The following is a 20,980-nucleotide window of genomic DNA, read 5'->3' on the forward strand; positions in this document are numbered from 1 at the left end:
AAAAAGAGGGTAATGCCTGACTGAAATGTCCAGTATGTCTTTCGAGTATCACTGGTTTGCCTCAACTCAGTGAATTCAGGCTCCAATGTACTTTGACCCACCAATGGTATTTTCGGCCAAATTAGTGAAATTACCAAAAAAGAACAATCCACAATTAGTTTCACTCCATTGCTCTATCCTTAACTCAAACTATTTTATGAGAACTTGTCAAAGTCTTATTAAAAAGATGTCGAATGCCAAGCTGCCTGCTAGCTAGGCTTTGTTTCTGTGGGGATTTAAAATAAAAATAAAAAAACTAGGCTGAAGAGGATTGCACCAAGAAAAGGTGTGCAAGGCGTTGACAATCCTTCCCCGCCAAATAAATCAAATTTGTAGAGTGTACTGTAAGCAAAAATGTCTACAGAGAAAATGACAAAGTAACACAAAACGACAGCTGAATTGCACTAGACTACAATATGGTTGTCCATCCATATTCCAAAGACCAATATCACCAACAACATCTGCGCGGCCACCACTATGGTCAACAAAATAGAAGCTTCTTAACATATAGTGGCTAACTCATTTATCTAGGAATTGTTCGATACCTGTGGATATTGTATCTGGCAACCTGAGGCCTCCAGATTCTCTTACTGGATGTGAATTTGAACAATCAGCTTTTCGAGAAAGAGGCCGTGACACAGGTATCGTTTATGATCTTTTTTGCTGAGATTGAAATGGATTGACAGCCTTAAGATGCTTCATAGCCACTTTTTTCTCCAACTGGCAGCTCTCTTGTCGCCAGATAAGAGTCTGGGAAGGCTTAACAGACTATTAACCCGGGTAACACCTTCCAAGGCTGACCAGTCCTCATCCTCTGTAGTTGAAATACATTCTGCTAAGCTTCTTTTCGACTGGCCCTCGAACTTTGTAGGAAGCTTTTGTTCTGTTGACTCAAATATGGGCACAATTTCATCAGAACTTCGTACAGTACCCGAATGCTCAAGAACAACGGCATGAGAATCACTGATCTTTAAATCTTCAGTCTTCTCATCTGTTATTGCCATCCTCTCCGTTGCCTCTCCATTAATCTTTGACACGTCATTTTCTGTCACAACCTCAGCACCAACAGACAACTGTTCTAGAAAGAGGCACACAACAGCACAATCATCATTCTTGGAAGTAGGGTATTTGAGCCTCCAGGCTCTAACGGCACAGTCTACAAGAGCCCTGGCTGCTGTGGTGTGACCTGGGGCAGAAGCTACAATTTCAATAGCCTCCTTATTTGAAAGGACATCCCAGACCTGTATGATGTGCAATTTATTTATCTCCTTTATTTAGGGGCAAGAAATCACAAAATATAGAAAGGAAAGAAGAAAATACCCCATCAGTGGCCAGAATAATGAACTCATCTCTTTCTGTAAGTTGGCGATAGTAAACATCAGGGACAGAAATCAAACCAAAATCCTTTAGACAGAAATCCCCAAAGGCTCTAGCCATTGCCAAACCAGGAGAATCATTGTTAGGCAACCATACACGAGCAACTTCTGGCTCATCCTGCAAAGCAAATACCCTTTCCCTTGCATTGATGGATCTAGCAGATTCCGCTAATTACAGAAGATTCAATAAATTTTGATCAATGGACCTTTATTTAAGACTCCTGTGTGACTCTACTGAGTGAGAGAGAGAGAGAGAGAGAGAGAGAGATATATATATATATATATACCAGGAAGATCAGGCTTCAGGTCTACTGTCAATTGTACAGCAATCAAAGAGTTGTCTTTGTCTCTCGTTGCCAGCACAGCTCTCGAATCCCCAACATTTCCAAGTACAAGATTCTGACCCTGAAAAACCATACATCTACAAGTTAGTTTTTTCAAAACTCCCACGAAATTTCATCATCTTCGGCAAGTCTAGTTTAGCCTTCAACTTAGACCACTTCTAATCACTCCAACAAATGCCATTATGATAAAGAATGTCCATCTTAAAAATAAAAATTACGAAGAAAAGAAGAATAGAACAGGGATGACTTACTTTAAACTTCTCAGTGTCATAGACTCATAATAATGATAAAAAAAAAAACTAAAATCACTTACCCAATGATCAGATTTCTTATTATCATATTAGAGAAAATTTGGTTAGGAAGAAAGAAAAATAAGAAATTTTGTATAGAACTCTATAACCTCAAAGTTTGCAGAATCCTTTGACTACAGAGTGAGTACTTATATGAAAGATATAAAATACAAAACATCTTCAAACTAAGTTCCAACATTTCTTACCATTTTATTTGACTGTATTTTTCCATTTTATTTGAGGTTACGCTTGATGACAAAAAGCATCAGCATTTAATCTTCTTGAAACTTAATTTTTCGCATATTTATTTCCTTTCAGGAGGGGGTGTCTTTTAAGTTATACACAGCATATACTTATAAGAATTAAGTTCTCCATTGCATCAACAGTATTTTCACAAATTCTAAGTTTCTTTACTATCATATATACATGTATATATGTATGCATGTAAGCACACAAAGAGAAAGATGCATATATAACACACACATGTGTAGAGGTATATGACAGGAAACCATTGAGGATGTTTTGCGAATGTTTACCTGTTTTACCAATGTAACAGCAGTCGTGCCACTGCAGAAGCAATCAATTGTTGGATGCAATTTTAATTCCTTATCCATTAACCTGAAAGCCTTTAAGAATGACCTTTTTAGTGGTAGATACATGTCAGGTAGTTTTTCATTTTCCTGAACCTCCAATGGCTCACACCATTCATCATCGATGCTTGGAGATGCAGTTTCTTCAATATTAGAGTTTCCATTTGCATTTTCAGTCGTACCGAGGTTGCTCAGCTCACCGTTTGAATTAGCTTTCCACTGAGTACATAGTATAAAAGGAAGAGAATCCCGAACTTTCTTGGCAACCATATGACCAAATGGACCGTGGCCATCAAATACCCCACAAAATATTGTATCATTTCTTGTACAGAAATTCTGTAGCACAAACATAGTAACCAAATCAGTACGAACTTATTCAAACCAATGACAAGAGAAATAGAAAATATGTCATATAAAGGAACAACCTTTTAAAATTCTTGCAATTTGACTATACTAATTCATTGACTTAGGGAATTCAACATTATGGAGACAAGCATCATCATTCTGTAAACATAACAAATTCCAAAGCTTGAATAAAATTAAAATTAGTAGTACTATATCGATTCAGGTATAGTACTTGGCCTGAATATGTTCTGCAAGTGCTCTCTTTTTTTTCTTTTTTTTAAAGTCTCCCAACCCTTGAAATGTTAGTTAGCCATACCCTAACCAAATCACACAGGGATGGCAGGATGAAGAAGGGGCCTTGCAGCACAAAAAGTAATACCAGGCTAACTAAAAAAATGTAAATCTGCAACAAAGTTCAGTGTGCCAACATGCAGGACATTTGTACCGTGATTCCTCACAAGGATCATTCCAAAATCATACTAAGGTACTGAATTAGCCATCTATGATCTGAAGTGTGAACATGGGTAGATAGATAACTAAAAAAATCGTAATAATCTAAAAATAGACTCATGTAGCTCACAATTCAAGTCAACCTGGATAAAATAGCACCAATGAAAGGAAACCTAGCAACAGTGCAATTGAAGCAACAACATGATCCATATTTATCTATCCCCATTTCCATTAAAACCCTCTACTATACAAATCATCCTGTCCAAAACCAAATACATTTGCCAAATGGGTTTTTCCTAGTAAGCTGCAAAAACATGCATTTTGTCCCCACAAATGTAATAAGACAATTCATAAGTACAGAAACAGTAAGGATTGCTGAAATGGGGTTTTGATAAGCAATCAAAGTTAGAAACTTTCAGTATGAGTAGGTGAAGACAAACCTCCCAGACAAGCATGGCGTCTTGATTGGTCCCTTTCTTGCCTTGCTGAGTATACAAGCAGGCAACTTTGCTACCTCCATTGGCGATCAATCTACCCGGAATATCAATCTCATGACCCAAATCTTTACAACCAACTTGGTCACCTCCTGTCTTCTTTCTCTTCCACCTTTTGGAGCTATTCTTGGTCTTTGGAGAAGCATCATCAGCCGAGTCTACTGTGCTCAGCTCCACCGTATCAATCCTCTTTCCCATGCCTTTGGACGTAGAACAACAAGAACCCATTTGATATTCGATACTATTTCGATACTTTACCAAAATCCCAACTTGCCAAATCGGATCCACAGATTCTTATGATGTGGGTTTTGTTTGTCTCACAGATTCAATTCAAACAAGTATAAGACCACTGTAGGGAGATGAGTCTTTGAGTAGGTACAAAACTTTGGCACAGAGTCACAGAGCCAGGCTATTTAATAACCCACACAAATAAAAATAAAAATAATTTTAATAATTAAAATTAAAATGAAAAAAGTCTAATTGTTCTTTACAACTAGAATCATATTAATTTTAATAATTAAAATTAAAATGAAAAAAGCTTCATGACATTTGTACACAGTGACCTATTTTGCAAGAATTTGTTGACCTTCTTCAACCTTCATTCACCTTCTTTTTCTTCTTATTCAAAATGGGTTCTTTTTCATTTCTTTAATTTCCACCTTTGGAAAGATCAAAGTTAAGTAATAAATAAATAAATAAATACCATAAAATAAAGTTGTGCATAAATATTCATCTACTACCACCTCTGGTCCATTGCAATAACATTTAATAATCGGTCGCATCATGTGACAAGCACGAGAAAGACACTATTAATTGCTATTACCCCACTGCCTCAAATTTTAAATTTTAAAATTTAAAATTATAAGAAAAAATCAGATTTTTTTTTTAATTTATAAAATAAAATAAAATAACCCACCTTTGCAACATCAAATGCTCAAGTTTCACAGCTTTCTAAAGTGAATAATTTAGGGTTTTAGTTTTGGATCCAACATTGACATCGTCAAGTCCGTCCACAACCGAAAGAGTTAACTCTCTTATTTCATGGACTGTCTAATCTGTTGGGGCAGTGAGGGAAATATGACACTCTTATTGTTTCCTTAACATGGTTATGTTTTGTGCTTTCCTTGGTGTTATTTGCTAAGAACAAGTAAATGGTTTTGATTTGAATATGAAAGCTTTCGTGCCTTTGTATCTCCGAGCTGGCATATTCTATATAAATCTTGGGTTGAAGCTCTATCAAACAAGCACCAGGCACACCACATAGAATTCCATATGATACTCCAATTACAGTTGGATCAATAATTTTTCATGTTTTCTCTCAGTTCTAACGATGTTTCAAAGATGAGGTACAAACCAATTACAACTTTTGAATATGTCTCCCCCTTCCCCCCAATAGAACACTTGTAGCCTTAAAATAGTGGTTTTCGTTGCATCTAAATCTAATATAAGGTGGTGTTTGATTGTTGGAATGGAATGAGAATGTAATCAATTCCATTTGGTTGGTTGAAATTGAGAATTAGTTGAAGAATCAATGCTTAATTCCATTTCAATGTTGGGTTAACCATCATGATAGAATCAAATATCCAAGAATTTGGATTCTAGGATGGTGGGTGTTGGGTGTGTAAGTTGGTGTTCGAGTCTTAAGTCTCGGTCATGAGTCTGGAATTCTTGATCCATAAGATTCGAGGTCCTTAATTGTGATCTTGGATTTCTTGTCCAAGGTCCTAAGTGTTTGATTTAGAGTTATTGATATGATTTTTTAAATTTAGAGTTCAATGCCTTAAATTTGGGGTTTGAGACATGAGTGTATGATTTGGGGCTTCAAGATCTCAACTCATGGATACTAAGAGGTGTATTCAATTAGGATTGTATACAATTTTGAATTTTTTTTTTTAAGTAACAGATTTTCAGGAATTGTATAACTCCTATAGGTTTTACCTGCATTTTTAATAAACTTGTATAGGCTTTTATTATAGTCTATGATATAAAAGATTTCAACTTGTAGGGTTTTACCCCAAATACTTCAAGAGATATTTAGTGATATACCCATTTCTAGCACTAATATTATAAATAAACCCTACACAATTGAATTCCTATAAACAAACCCAAAAAAAACCCAAAAAATGATAGCTGGCCTTATTGAATTTAATATTAATTATTAAATTACTTTGATGCCCTATTGAGTGCTTTGGGTATTTTTATGAGATTTTGGGGTTGGGCTTGTTTTAAGAAATTGATGGCAGTTTTGTAATTTATAAGAAGTTAAAAGCTTTTTTGTTATGTTGTAAATGGACTTTGGGTGTGTTTCTAAAGTCCATTTTATATAGGGTATTTTTATAATTTTAGCCCCCATATTGGGTATAATAGTGAATCTCCCATATTTCAACTTGTAGGGTTTAGGTTTGGAGAACTTTTGTTATAGATTCATATATATTTGCATAGACTTCCCAATACTATTTTCTTTTATCACTCTTTCTTCCCAACACTATTTTCTTTAAACTATGTTGACCTAGCCACTAGTCAACCATCCCTTTTTTTCCCCCCCAAATCCTTCCTCTACCTGCGTGCACAACAATGAATTTCCCTTTGAAATTTCCACGAGTTGGAAACTTTCGTACCTAAACAATAAATTTCTCTTTGAAATTTCCACAAGTTGGAAATTTCCCTTTGATTTTGTTCCACGAACAACAAACTCTTCGTCCAAAAATTCAATTTAAAAGAAAAAAACAACCTTTTATCCAAAAAGCAAGGGCCCCATCATCTGGTAGTGTTATGGGTGATGGAAATATATCTCAACCTTCTGCCACCTTGAGTTGGCTTCACGCCTAGATGATCTCCAGGTGAAGTTATCAGAGATCGAAAAATCTCTAGCCGAGCTTTCCGCCCAGCAACTCCAACTGGTTGATTTGAAGAAATCACTAATGGAGGAGCTTTGCTTAATACATGACGCTTGTAACCTCCCAAGGTCAGTGCATGGTTTAGTGCATTGTTTGCCAAATGATGGAAAATTTTCTAAAGCAAAAAGGAAAAAAAAAACATGTCGTATGAAATCTTTGGGGTGGAGGTTGGACTTATGTTGGCATTTATTATTTATACCTAAACCTTACAAATTCTCCAAACTCCAACACTTAATTAAATCCTTCCAAATATATCTCTTTTTGAATACAAGTAAATTTATTTGGACTTTTTTCAAGTCCTAATTGAATACACCCACATTTAGATGGACATTTTAAAAGTTCAAACAAGTCTAGATTGAATACACCCAAACTGTTATAGACTGTTTAAAAGTTTGTAAAAATCCAAATTAAATACACTCGAATTTTTAAAATCTTTTTAAATGCTCTAAAATCCTAATTGAATACACCCCTCAAATTTGAGTTCTCATGTTTGGCGTCCTAAATCTAAAGTCATGGGATCTCAAGTTTAATGCCAAACTCTCGAAGTCACAAATGTAGAGTCCAAGGTCCAACATTAAGACATACCTTAAATTCAAGGGACAACCCCTTAAAATAGTTACAAGGGCAAGTAGTTTCATCATTTTAGAGAAATAGTGGGACATAAATCACTAACCATCATTGAACTAATATGATCAATTCTTTGATAATTATATATAAAAAAAACTAATAAGATCAATTAACGAAAATAGAGTATTGATCCTATTTTTTCCTTTTACACTAGTTTCATTATACTATGATTTACCTTTTGCTTACTCAATTATCAAAAATACAAACAAAAGAGGAAGAATTGCAAGTAGATAAAATGGAATGTGAGAAGCGTCATTAACTAAAAAATATAATTAAGAAGAAAAATAAATATACAGAAAATGATAAAAAAAATCCTTTATATAAGACAAAATGTTAAAATGGTTCAATTCCTCCAAAATTGGACAAACTGGTCCAGTCACTGTACGTCAGTGACATGAAATAACTCTTATATCACTATTGGATAGTGACCCAAAAGTTGTTCAATGTCACTTTTTGTGAGTGACATAAGAGTTATTTCATATCACTAAGGCCTAGTTTGGGATTGCTGTCACTTTTAAAAAAAGTTGCTTCTGCTGTGCTTTAAAAATAATTAGCTGTAAAGTAAAGCAGCTCAATGTTTGGTAAACACTATTTTTAAAGTGCTGTTAGTACAAAAAGCAGTGTTAAAACCGTTTGGTAAATTTTAATATAAAATTGTTGTAGCTGTGAATAATGACTAAAATAGACATGATGTTAAAAGTGTTATGCACTAATCATGTGGTGGTAGTGGTAGTGATGGAGTGGAGTTGGTGGTGGAGATAAAGGTGAAGTTGGTGGTTGTGGTAGTTGTGGTGGTAAGGATGGTGGTTGTGGAGGTGGTGGTGGTGGTGGTAGTGGCCAGCATGGTGGTGGTGTTGGATGTGGAAGTGGAGGTGGTGTCACTTTATAAAATGAATGATGAAATTTTGGGAATTAAAAAAATTCATTAAATGTTCATTTCTGCTTCTTTTGAAAGCAGCTTTGAAAAGTAACTCAGAATCTGCTTTTAAAAGCTGCTGTCAAAAAGTCACTGCTTTTAAAATAATCGGGATATTTTATTTTTACCAAACACCTTAAATTACTTAACCAGGTTTTTAGCCAAAAAAAAAAAACCCAAACGGGGCCTAACAGTAACTGAACCGATTTGTCCAATTTTTAAGGGACCGGACTATTTTATCTTGATTCCCTCCTATTTTTCTTTATACTAGCCTCTTTGCACGCGTTTCCGCGCATGCGAGAGTTTTTTTTTAAAAAAAATTTAAATTTATTTTAGAATTAAAAAAGATAATGGATATTTGTGTTCCATAAAAATAGGATCCATTATCTGAATTTTCTTTTAATTTTAATTTTTTTAATACGAAAAATTGTGAATTTACCATATTATCCTCATTTAATTAATAATTTTAATTCTTAATGTTTGTATTAACCAAGGGCATTTTCTGGTATTTTGAATGTTTCACAATTCTCTGCCTTTTGCTTTATATATATAGATGATAAAACCCCTAAATAATACTGGGTTAAAAATCCTAACAAACAAAATGAAGAGAATAACCGTTATTTTTGGTGGAAAAGAACGACCGTTAGATAACTTTAGATTCGCGCCTTTTCCGACGCGTGTCAAAGGAAAAGTGATAAACGTTACCTAACGGTTGATTTTATCCATAACAAACGCCGTTTAAGACCCACTGCCTGAGCTCAGTAGTGGCATAAGAAGTCAAAACTAGGTCTTAATCCTTAAAAACAGCTCCATCTCTATCCGAAAGCAGAAATCGCAGCTGCCCTGCCCCCTCAGGTAATTGTCCTTCTCTCTCACACAATCTCCTCCTCCTTCTTCAACCTTTTGCCAGCTTACCAAGTCTTATCTGAAACTTATATGGTTGAAATAAATCAATGATTTCTAAAGTTTTTTCTTTTCTTTTTTCATTTATCAAAGATTGATCTTTGGTGCTTGTGCTTGATTTTCAATTTTTTTTCTTCTTTTTTTTGGATTTTGGGTTCTAAAGTTAGTGATTCATATATGACTTTATCTGATCGAATCAAGTGTTATTTGGTTGCTGTGATCCCATATCGGCTAAGTATGTTAGTAACTTAGCAGTGATTATGTAAGCTGCTGGACACTCTTTCTTTGCAAGCTGATTTTACGAGGGAAAGTTCCATCTGTGGATTTATATAATCAATACTAATTTAATGGAAGAGAGGAATTTTAGGACATGTTTTTATCAGTGTGTCAAAAATTGTTTCTGAAGATTTTGACATTTTCCAGTTTTGTATTCACTTTTTATTAAAAGTCTTGATTGCATTGGATGACTTTGGTTGATCACATGGATTTAGAAGTCAAGCTTACTTAACTCGAGATTGGCTGGCTGCACACTTGGAACTTTAAAGTCCTTAATGATTAGTAGATTTGGTAATTGCTTATTTTGGTTTGGTATATGCTTGGTAGACCCAATTCCATGAGACTTTTTTTTGTAGGGTAATTGGCTTCCAAGAAATTACCTTATGTTGATTTATTTTCCTTCTTTATTTTACCAAATTTGTAGCTTTATCGTAGCGCAATGTGTTTATGTAGGGATCCAAAACCCAGAGACTAAGACCAATTGATCAACAAAACCAACCCAAATTGGAAAGCTATACTGATTGAGACTAAATAGAAGGAATACAAATTAAATGGAGTCAATAGCATAATATCACCCTAGCATATGCATGAAAGGCTTATTACTAAATCCATTGTGAAGGAAAATATAACCTATCTCTTCAGACAGGTAAAATGCAAGGAGCATTTAAAGCTTTTTCATCACATGGAAACATTGTGAAGAATGGAGTTTTGCGACACATCCGTCTTGTGAATCCCCTAATTCAGCCTGTTGCATTTTCACGCTTTGAGTCTGCTACGCCTGCTCGCATAGAAGAGCATGGTTTTGAAAGCACCAGAATTGCAGACATCTTGAAGGGGAAAGGTAAAGGTGCTGACGGTTCCTGGCTCTGGTGCACGACAGATGACTCTGTTTATGATGCTGTTAAGTCGGTAAGGATATTTGAGCTTGATGAAAATTTGTTTAATTGCAATGATTTGATAAGCTTTGGCATGGAGGATTTATGTTATGACTCGTAACTAATCAATCATTTCCTTTTCAGATGACCCAGCACAACGTTGGGGCCTTGGTGGTTGTGAAACCTGGAGAGCAAAAATCTATCGCAGGAATCATAACAGAGAGAGGTACTTTTATATTAAAGGCTTCTGTGGCTCATCTACTGGATACATAAGACATTTCTATGCCTGTTTTGACTCTATAATTGTTTCCTGAGAATATTTTAGGCAATAATGATTGTAGATCACTTTGAATGAGGAAAACACCAATGGAAAGTTGGAAGGTCATTGTTCAACTCTTATGTGAGTTGAATTTGAGCCTTAGTCTTGACTATAGAAACAAATTCATAAGTTAATAAGGTTGAAGAAAAAGCATTGAGTAGGATGTATGAACTCATATATGCACTTCTTGCAGAAAAAGAAGCTAAAATAGAGTAGTAATTTAGTGAGCACCTATAGGAAACCACATCGGAAGAAAATAACAGTTGGGCAACCACGAGGTAAAGTTTGAAGAACAATCACTTTGTATGGTTTTCATGGACCTTGATTAGAAGATGATTTTCATTTTAAATTCAATTTAATAGCTGACCGGATATAATTAGAATAATTGCTACTCAAAAGCAACTTTAAGAAAGAAAAAAAAAGGTTTGCTAGGAGTAAAGGGGTTTGTATGATCAAAAGAATCTTTCTTGAATGATAGGTCATAACTCATTGCCAAATTAGAAATGTTTTTGAATTCTCGGTCACAATTGAGTTCCTCACAATTAACTGTGTTTTCTGCTTTGGTGGATAATTTGTAGATTATCTCAGGAAGATCATAGTGCAGGGAAGATCATCCAAGTCAACAAAGGTCGGGGATATTATGACTGAGGAGGTATGACTTGTTAATGTTACATCCTCTCTTCACAGGAGACTTTGTGCTCACTACGATTTACATTTGTTAAAGTTCTATTACATTTCTCTTCATGAATGTTTATCAACTTCTGATGGAGAATGCCAAAACGTGGTGACTGCAGAACAAGCTTATCACTGTCACCCCTGACACCAAAGTTCTACGGGCAATGCAATTGATGACAGGTATTATCTTCTCCTTCATGTTATTGGATTCTCTAACTTGGCGCTCTTTCTCTATTATATTTTTGAAAGCAAGGAAGTTAATGTAAGCTTGACATTCATGTGTTTCATGGGTAGATAACCGAATCAGGCACATTCCAGTAATAGATGACAGGGGAATGATTGGAATGGTGTCCATTGGCGATGTGGTTCGTGCTGTGGTGAGTGAGCACCGGGAGGAGCTAGACCGCCTGAATGCTTATATTCAAGGAGGTTACTAGATGATGATGACGAAGACGATGAGATGCTGTTTAGTTGACATCCCGGAATGACCAACAGTAATAAGCCTGAATGCTTGTATATATCGTGTGTTGTTTGTGCATCTCCGGTTGTTTGGTTATGTATTTCCCAATGTCTAATTACAAACTTGTGGACTATCAAGTGCTTAATAATTAGCAATGTTGTGTTTGCTAAAATCTTCAATGGTAAATTTTCACACGCGTACCAATGACCCTTTTATTATGTTATGCATGCGTCGAAACCATAAATATCAAATGGCTTAGGGCCATTGTTATGTAGAAGGTTTATCTTATTATTTTTATTATTTTCAATAAATAGTATAGCCCTGCGGCTATATTCGAATTAAATATAATATACTTAACCTGTATAGCCGCGCGGCTATACTAATTTTTTTAATTATAAAAAATCATATAGCTGCTCGACTATACTATTTTTACACCTGCGAAGCGGGCTCAAGGCCAAGCCGTGTGGTCTACAAATAGTATAGCCGGCGGCTATACTCGTGATTTTTTTAAATAAAAAAAGCATAATCGTGCGGATATACAATGGTTTTTATTATTTAAAAATAGTATAGTCGTGCGGCTACACTATTTTTGACACGTGGCGAAATGGGTGTAAGGCGCCAGCGTGTCATTTTTATTATTTATAAATCGTATAGCCGAGTAGCTATAATCGGAATTTTTTTAAAAAAGAAATTGTCTAGCCGGCCGGCTATGCCACAGTTTTTATTATAAAAAGTGGACACATGGCAACGTGGGCGTAGGCACCAGTGGTTATTTTTAAAATAAATAGTACCGCCGAACGGCTATACTCGGATTTTTTTATATAATAAAAATAGTATAGCCGCTCGGCTACACTAAGGATTTTATTATTAAAAAATAATATAGCCTTTCGGCTATACTCTTTCACACATGGCGGCGCTAGGCGAGTCCCTTTTTTAAAAAATAAATAAATAGTATAGCGCACGGATACACTTTTTTTTTAATAAAAAGAGTATAGCCGGGCGGCTGTACGGCGGGTTTTTTTTTTTGATAAATAGTATAGCCAGTCGGCTATACTCTTTACATAAGACATTGTGATATTTTTTTAAAAAAAAAATGGTTCCCCAATTTTTGTTTATCGATAAGGGTAGTTTAGAGCCTTATTCATTACCATTGGGCCATTATCTGAGTCTCTATTGTTCCCTTTAGAGTTTTTACTTTTTCAAAGCTATTACCCGTATAAAGAATTTAGTATTTTCATGTTTAATACTTGTATTGTACACGTACATACATATTTTTTATGTTTAATACACTTATTTTTTACAAAATTTTCAATTATACACACAAAATACAGGTATATACACATAATTTTAGCATATTATTGAATAAAAATAATATATACGGGCCGAACTTATCAGTTGTATTTGCCAAAATATTGCCAAATAAAACACGTACGTATTTATTCATATTTTTCCCGGTTTTAGTTTTACTAACTAAAAGAATGTGAGAAGCTTAGATTATTTCTTACTTATTGTAACAAAAATGCAAGTTGGTGATTTTGCAAACTCTTTGCCAACCAAAATAACAATTTCAAACAAAGATTTATGAGTATAGTAGTAAGCAAGAGAATTTATCAAAAATAGCCAAAACTTGACCCCTAATTTCAAAAATGTCAATTTTTGTAAAAAAATTTCAAATATAGCAGAAAACTAACCTAAATAGACAAAAATATTCTCAAATTTAAAACCAACATAAACCTAAAAAAGAAAACCCTATTAGATTGGGAATCTTTGTACGTAGAGTTTGTTCACAGACGTATTGCTGCCAGTGCAGTTCTTCCTTGGTTCTTCGTTCAATTTCTTCTTCGTTTCTTCGTTTATTCTTCATACTAAATTTATAAAATTTCAATTCTAGTTTTGCTGACTTAATGTCCATGGTTGCGACATTTCTGTTAATGGACTTTTGAGCCCTATTCAAAGTGCTATGATTTAATATTGTCAATTCACTTTGAGCCTGCATCAAAGGTTAGTGCAGATAGGCTTGGAAAATTATCGAGTCTAGTAATATGATGATTCTGACATATGTGTGGCAGAAGATGTAATTACATGCTGATGTTATTAGTTTATCAGTATGGACCTTTGACTAACTTGGATGTGTCTAAGGTTTATTTGGTATCCATTAAGTTTTGTAATTTTTCTGTTTCAAATGTAAAGTTCTTGCTTTTACTTTGAGTGCCAGGAGAAAGACAGTTTACGGAGTTAGAATACATCAAATAGAACTGCAAAGCTAGTGTGTAGGCTATTATTATACAGTATGGAAGGCTAGATTTTGTATGCTGCAGATTATTAAGTATTAGTTATTTCACTGATATTGTGATGGATTGATACATTTAGTTATAACTTAATAAATAGTAGTAATATAAAAGTTGATATTTGATATCATTGTACACAGATCATATGTCTATGCTATTTCTAATTTCATTTTTGTTATGTAGTTAAAAGCTGTATTAGTTTCTACTTTGTTTTATAGCTAATGTTTGTGGTTTCATTGTCAATGGTCTGTATGGGAGAGAAGAAGATGAGAAGAAGAAGAAAAGAGATATGCAGACGGGAGAAGAAGAAAAGAGAGAGAGAGAGAGAGAGAGAGAGAGAGAGAGAGAGAGAGAGAGAGAGAGAGAGAGAGAGAGAGAGAGAAGAAGAAAGAAAAAAAGAAAAAAAAAGAAGAAGTGATTGGAAAAGTTTTGGAGGAAATATTCCAAAGTTTTATTTAATAAGGTTTTTTTTTAAGGTTTATGTTGGTTTTAAATTTGAGGGCATTTGTGTCTATTTAGGTGAGTTTTCTGATATATTTGAAAATTTTTACAAAAATTGACATTTTTGAAATCAAGGGTCAAGTTTTGGCTATTTTTGATAAATTCTCAGTAAGCAAAGTGGTAGTATTCTTCATGTAAAGTGTTGTTTGAAATGTGACGCAAATAATGTGTGTAGTAAGAGAATTTAGTAGCACTTGAGAGAATGAGGTAAACTAAAGGCAAACATTCCCACAAAAAAGCAAAAAAAAAAGAAGGAAAAATTGAACTCTCAAATTGATTTACTATGAAATTTCTCATTAGAACTTGAAAGATGCCACTTTTCTTTTCCAGTCTTGAAAGATGTTCAAATTCGAATTTCCTTCATTGTTCACGAATAAACGGAAGAAACACATTGAAGAGTTTTTTTTGGTGAATAGTATTGTCATGTAAAAAAAAAAAAAAAAGTTGAAGGTGGATGGATGGAATTAAAATAAATGAGACGTTAAATAACTTTTATTTTGGGTAAATAACATGAACTTTCTCCTCAATGCTCATTGGTCAAGAGACAACGTATTTCTTCCTTTTGTTTTGATGAAATAGGTCAAAGAGAGTAATGTCAATAAATGTAATAATAAAACTCGCCTACAACGACTTTGAACTTTTAAAACGCGTCATCTGGCTTCTCAACTGTCCTTATTATGCACAGACCCACATCGGACGGACGTGGACAACCAAAGGGAAAAGCCCATTGCTTTCCATTTTCTTATACTTTTTTTAAACTTTTTATTTAACTAATTAATTCATTTTTATATGCTTCAAGAATCAAAACCCACCACAGGCCAGGAAACCGTACAAAGTAGAAACACTGAACAAAATTTTACCTTACAGAGAAATTACAGGCGCACAATCAAACCAACCCAATATCCGCAGAGCTCACAGCTCTTCACAGCACTTGAAGACTTCAGCTTTTCTCTGGTACCCTTCAATTCTTAGTCAAAGAATAATATATGGCTCTTTCTTTTTGCATATATTTTTCTTTTTATTATTATTATTATTATTATTATTTTTCTTTTGGCCTTTGTTTGATTGGTTGGTCCTTCCTCTTGATTTCTATTCGTAAGAAGCAGAAGAAGACGACTTTGCTGCTGCTAATTGCTAACTGAGCTTCTTTAGCCTTTGAATTGAAATTAATGTAAGCTGTTTTTTAAAGGGTTATTATTATTTTATTATTTTTGTTTTTAATTCTTTAAAAGTTAAAAGCTTTAGAGTTGTTATCAAGAACTAGGAGTCCACCTGCATTTTTGTTGTGTATGTGAAATTGGTTTTGATCTTAACTCGACTCATCTTCATGTTTGGCAGAGTGTAAGTGGATAATCCAACAAGGCAGTATGGTGGGATTTCCTTTTCCCCTTGGTTTAATATCCTCCATCACTGGCTATGCCAGCCTTAGCGAAGAATTTCACTGGCTGGCATCTGCCTCTATTGGCATCATTCTCTGCAATATTGTAAGTACCAATCTCTAAGTTAGTGTTTACTGCTGGCATGAAACTTTTCTTTCTTCAAACCCTTTGGTTAACAGTCGCTGGAACATGCCCCCAAATTCAAAAGTGAACTGATATCTGGCTTTAATTTGTCTATGATGACCCTTCAAATCCATTTGCATTTAGTTTTCTGACCATATTCCTAGATTTGGCTTATTTTAAAATATAGCAAAAGTTCAATGAGCATTTCAGGGAGAATTTCGTAGTGTCATTGTTTTCGATGTTCAAAGTAAAGTTTGGTCTTTTGTCTTTAAGGATTAAAGAAGAAATCATGATTCAAGAGCATGCATTTAGATACATGTAATGTAGTAGACCCGGCTGCCCACTGTGGTTTCAATATGTGGAATGGGAAATAAAAATAAAAACAAGTTTTCGATGATTCTTTTGGATAAGTTTTAATGTGAGTGTTGTATGAGAGGATAGATTAGATCTGGTTGTTATGTTTTGATGGCTCCAACCACTAGGTTCTTTTCCTAAGATTTTTTTATTAAGTAGGTGTAGTTATTTTGATCTTATATGTGCAATGTATTCTTCTTCTTCTCTTGTCTCCGGATTTGGATTTTGTTTATCTTGAACGAAAATAAGAATGCATCTTATGACTCTTGACATTTTAATATCATTTTTTTTAATTTCACTAAAATCAAACTTCAATTTCAAAAATAATTATCCAAAATAATATTTCCTTTTTTTTTCCTTCTTAATTTTCCATTTGATGAAATTTCTCTCTTGAAGGTTTACAGATTAACACGTCTTATCAGCCTTCTTAGCTTCGAGGGATATCACAAACTGAGGAAAGCACAAAGAGTTGAATGGAACAACCGGTGAATATCTTTTGCATGTCACATATTTATATCTTCCTAGATTTCACCACATTGAACTTGTTTTTCTTCAAAAACACAAGTATTGATGCTTTTTCTTTCGTTTTTCGTCCATGTACAGGGGGTTCTCAACTGTTCATGCTATTGCTGTAGCATTTTCATCTTTTTACCTCTTACTGTTGTCTGATACTTTTCATGAGGATCATCGTGATGAGCTAATCATTAGTAGAAGATCTACTTTGTCAGATACAACATTAGGGGTAAGCAGATGCAGAAAGAAACATTCATTCATGGCTTAATTTCTATAATTTGTTCATGTGCATCCAAATTTTAGGTGTCGTTGCTTATGAATCTTTAATAGATTGGATGTGCTGCAACATATCATTTATACTAAATTACATTTTGTACCTGCGACCGTCTACCCATTTCAACCTTGTGTTGGTTTTCTTTGCATCCTTTTTAAACCCAATTCGATTTTTTTTTCCTTTTTTTATTTGGTGTGACTGAAAACCGAATTCGATTACTTTGATTTGTTTTCTTTGAGCTAAATTAACTTATAATTAATTTTTTCACTAATGCAGAAAAATTACATTTTACTTTGTCTACGCATGTTTGTGCACATGGGTTAGGCAGCTCAAGATTAACATCTTATGTCGATTATATCTGCTTGGTTGGTTGACCAAAATTAAACCTAAATACAATCAGGCCAACAATGAACCTGTTACCGGAAGATTGGTTTGAGTTGAGTTTTCAGGTGGTGCCAAAACTTGCAGTCCCTATTCTTCATGTTGAATCTTCATTGCTATATACATGACGATAGTTTCCTCAAACCATAAGTGACTCATATGTATCCCTGTGAAGAGGACTAATCATATTATGGAAGTAATAAGAGGCCCTTGTTTCTTCATTTTCTTTTCCTTGTTTATTTTGAGATTAGACCAAAATTAAGGTAATTTACAATTTTGTTGGATGTGAGATAGTGTAACACACTATGTGATATTCTCGTATTGTTGTAACTGAATTTTTTTTCTTCTTCCATTTTTGGGTACTTTTTGCAGATCTCCATTGGATATTTTCTGGCAGACTTGGGAATGATATTTTGGCATTTTCCTGCTTTAGGTGGACTGGAGTATGTAAGTACATAGGCGGAAGGATAATGCCTGCTTGATATACATAATAATAATCTCTGCGCCATTATCTCTTATAGGGCATTTCCCTCAAACCTTGAACAATATTTCTTGCCCCAAACTTCATATGGTGAAGTTGGGAGAAAATTGCATTTTGATGCATCAGTTGAATAAGTATCATGATTTGATCAATTTTTGGAGATTAGTTATATTACCTATCAAATTTTAATATGCAAGGCGAAGTCCATATAAACTGGTACCATTACGTTCATCTGATTCATCTTGTTTAGGTTTTGCACCATGCACTATCTATGTTCTCAATCTTTCTCTCCCTTGTAAGTGGAAAAGGGCAGATTTACATACTAATGGTTCTGTTCTCTGAGAGCACAACTCCTTTCGTGAACTTGAGATGGTAAGTTTAACATTGAGATATCCCTAAATTCTCATGTTCTTGGTTGTGAATATTGGATAATTTATGTAATTGCATACTCAGGTACTTAGATGTTGCTGGTAAGAAGAACTCTAATCTGTACGTCATCAATGGTGTAGCATTGTTCCTGGGGTGGCTGGTAATGTCTAAATTAAAATATCGTTTCCTTTTAGCTGTCGTGCATTGTGATTAATACATATATTCATAATTTACTTCATTGCTTCAACTAAACATAATTTATTATGTCTAACACAATCGACTTACTTTGATGCATGCCATTCAGGTTGCAAGGATTCTTTTGTTCATTTACTTTTTCATCCACATGTTTATCCATTTTGATCAAGTGAGTTATTGCTGTATAGTCCTCCTATGAAAAGAAAGAGCTAGATATGGAAAACAAAAGCTCTGTACTTATTATCTCTGAATTGTTTCAGGTCAAGACAATTTTCCCTTTGGGCTTTTACAGCTTGCTCCTGGTGCCTCCTGTGTTAGCAGTAATGAATCTCGTTTGGTTTTGGAAGATTGTTAAAGGTTTAATTAAAACTGTTTCGAAGGCCACTCACAGTCAGTGATCCTACTCTCTCTTGAAGACGGGAACTTGACTTACGCAAATGTACATTATATAGTCCTTAGTGTCTTTTTCCCATTATGTTTCTTGATTGAATTTGATAGATGAATAGAAAAACAAATACATGTGGATAAATATGATTATCTTTACAGGGGTTTCATTTGTGTGATATTTGATTTTGTACATAAACTTCTATCACAACATTCATTGGATTTGCAAGATTGGTTTTCACATTTTCAATGGAACATGACCCTGATATGATGTCAAAGAACAAAAGGGGATGCATGGATATGGATGTTTAAGAGAATTGATAAAGTCACGATGTTGAATGTATGATCAGCCAACTTTCATGACATTGAAGGCTTTCATCCTGCCAGGGGTTGAAAAGTGGTTTCCCCTGAAATACTCATTCAAATACCAGAAGTAGTGAGTGCCAAGATTGGTAGCCTTTGTTTTATGAAAACTATCCTCCACTAATTTCTAAAGCAAAGTCAATGGTGCTCAAACATCTCTTCCCCTAGTGCATAAAAACACAACTATTTGATTATATTTGTAAAGATATGTTCTATTTAAACCCCACACTTCTCTTAGTTCACCCCATGTTCTAAGTTCATCTCAACTTTTAATTTAAATTTTTACTTCTAAGAAAATTCCACTATCTTCCCAAACGACCTTTAAATACACTCCAAGCTGAAAAAATAAGAAATAAAATAAATTTTCTATTTAAACCCCACAAGCTACCCTTAGAGGAGGAGATACATTTTGCGCATGAGAAATAGTATGTAATTAAATTAGTTTTTTTGTAAACACATGGGATTAAGAGGTTGCAAAGGGAAGTTTCATATGTACTGAAGCACTATGTACCTCGAATGCCATCTAGAATTTTCAAACATTGAAACACTATGTACTGAAGCTTTAGGCACTTTGGTTGGATATTGAGAATTGTTTTAATGCACTTTGGTCGGACATTGAAACACCAAGAGTGCAACAAAAAAAAAAAAAAAAACAAATGCAATCAACAGCCAAAGGAATCAACAAAGACTTATGAACATCACATGAATTTATCAACATCCCATTTTGATCGGATATTGAGAATTATTTTAATGCATCCAGCATTTGGTTCCTAAATCCTGTTTCAAGAAAAACAATGTCATAATATTTACAGGTTTTAGTTACTTTGTTTCTAAAGATGCTACACGTTTTAAGAGCTCAAACAAGTCCTCATATACGGATGCCTGTCATCTTGGAGAAATTGCATCTGGAGTGGAGAACAACTTGCAAGTAAGGACGGAACCAAGAATTTTTCAACGGGTAGGCTAGCTAAAGTTATTAGCTTAACATTTAATGATTAATTTTTTTGGTACTTACAATATCTATAGTCTTTCTAGAAATAAAAGTAAACATTAAATCATATGAACCAAGCTAGTTCATAGCTCCATAGACTAATTTTCAATAAGTTTTAACATAAACCAAATAGGGTTTAACACCATAGTTGATTGAACATCTAAGGTTTTTTACCTAGATTGACTTTAGGTTCCTTCATGCATTCATATCATGCATGAAAAGTTGTTTTTGTAAAAATATTGACTAATGGGTTTTCGGAATAATCATTTTCTCAAGATAATTTTTGGCGGCTTTTATTCCTCACACATCAAATAAGAAAACTTGATTTTATGGGATTTTAGTATGAAGTATATATTGACTTAATGAGCCATCAATTTTAGCCTAAATTGTATTTTGCACTAAAACCGATTTTTCATATTTTAATTTGGTGGGAATTTGATTTTCTAATATTTTTATTTGAATCCAAATGGGGGCACTTCCTTATTTACATTGTAAACTTAAGTAAATG

At 34.2% G+C, this 20,980-nt stretch overlaps 3 protein-coding genes across 9 annotated transcripts; 2 read left to right on the forward strand and 1 right to left on the reverse strand.

Moving 5' to 3' along the window:
- Positions 193 to 4,380, reverse strand: LOC18774372 (probable protein phosphatase 2C 6). Its single transcript, XM_007204998.2, has 5 exons — positions 3,875 to 4,380; positions 2,586 to 2,975; positions 1,703 to 1,820; positions 1,360 to 1,583; positions 193 to 1,280 (listed from the first exon to the last, which is right to left on the reverse strand). Exons 1-5 carry the CDS (start codon positions 4,154 to 4,156, stop codon positions 738 to 740), a joined length of 1,557 nt encoding a protein of 518 aa, XP_007205060.2. The 5' UTR covers positions 4,157 to 4,380; the 3' UTR covers positions 193 to 737.
- LOC18772669 (CBS domain-containing protein CBSX3, mitochondrial) lies at positions 9,115 to 12,077 on the forward strand. Of its 2 annotated transcripts, none has more exons than XM_020566854.1 (6): positions 9,115 to 9,223; positions 10,194 to 10,456; positions 10,567 to 10,648; positions 11,320 to 11,393; positions 11,536 to 11,596; positions 11,711 to 12,077. In XM_020566854.1, exons 2-6 carry the CDS (start codon positions 10,199 to 10,201, stop codon positions 11,851 to 11,853), a joined length of 618 nt encoding a protein of 205 aa, XP_020422443.1. In that variant the 5' UTR covers positions 9,115 to 9,223; positions 10,194 to 10,198; the 3' UTR covers positions 11,854 to 12,077. The 2 variants fall into 2 exon arrangements, with proteins under 2 accessions (XP_020422443.1, XP_007207482.1); XM_007207420.2 differs by having other exon boundaries at positions 9,125 to 9,223; positions 10,190 to 10,456.
- On the forward strand, positions 15,461 to 19,404 carry LOC18772918 (transmembrane protein 56-B). 6 transcript variants are annotated; one of them, XM_020567381.1, is made up of 10 exons: positions 15,461 to 15,619; positions 15,766 to 15,836; positions 16,004 to 16,149; positions 16,926 to 17,006; positions 17,125 to 17,263; positions 18,062 to 18,136; positions 18,421 to 18,542; positions 18,624 to 18,699; positions 18,844 to 18,903; positions 18,995 to 19,404. In XM_020567381.1, exons 3-10 carry the CDS (start codon positions 16,082 to 16,084, stop codon positions 19,130 to 19,132), a joined length of 759 nt encoding a protein of 252 aa, XP_020422970.1. In that variant the 5' UTR covers positions 15,461 to 15,619; positions 15,766 to 15,836; positions 16,004 to 16,081; the 3' UTR covers positions 19,133 to 19,404. The 6 variants fall into 6 exon arrangements, with proteins under 6 accessions (XP_020422970.1, XP_020422971.1, XP_020422967.1 ...); XM_020567378.1 differs by having other exon boundaries at positions 15,462 to 15,619; positions 16,918 to 17,006; XM_020567379.1 differs by having other exon boundaries at positions 15,462 to 15,619; positions 15,769 to 15,836; positions 16,918 to 17,006.

The sequence above is a fragment of the Prunus persica genome, chromosome G6, assembly GCF_000346465.2.
Source record: "Prunus persica cultivar Lovell chromosome G6, Prunus_persica_NCBIv2, whole genome shotgun sequence".
NCBI lineage: Eukaryota > Viridiplantae > Streptophyta > Magnoliopsida > Rosales > Rosaceae > Prunus > Prunus persica.

Coding starts and splice junctions, on each gene's coding strand:
- LOC18774372 (XM_007204998.2), bottom strand. CDS start 4,156: ATGGGTTCTTGTTGTTCTACGTCCAAAGGCATGGGAAAGAGGATTGAT. Junction 1,821..2,585: donor CTGTTACATTGGTAAAACAG/GTAAACATTCGC, acceptor ATGGTTTTTCAG/GGTCAGAATCTTGTACTTGG. Junction 1,281..1,359: donor TTATTCTGGCCACTGATGGG/GTATTTTCTTCT, acceptor CACATCATACAG/GTCTGGGATGTCCTTTCAAA.
- LOC18772669 (XM_020566854.1), top strand. CDS start 10,199: ATGCAAGGAGCATTTAAAGCTTTTTCATCACATGGAAACATTGTGAAG. Junction 10,457..10,566: donor TTTATGATGCTGTTAAGTCG/GTAAGGATATTT, acceptor TTTCCTTTTCAG/ATGACCCAGCACAACGTTGG. Junction 10,649..11,319: donor AGGAATCATAACAGAGAGAG/GTACTTTTATAT, acceptor GATAATTTGTAG/ATTATCTCAGGAAGATCATA.
- LOC18772918 (XM_020567378.1), top strand. CDS start 16,033: ATGGTGGGATTTCCTTTTCCCCTTGGTTTAATATCCTCCATCACTGGC. Junction 18,543..18,623: donor CCTTTCGTGAACTTGAGATG/GTAAGTTTAACA, acceptor TTGCATACTCAG/GTACTTAGATGTTGCTGGTA. Junction 18,904..18,994: donor TGTTTATCCATTTTGATCAA/GTGAGTTATTGC, acceptor GAATTGTTTCAG/GTCAAGACAATTTTCCCTTT.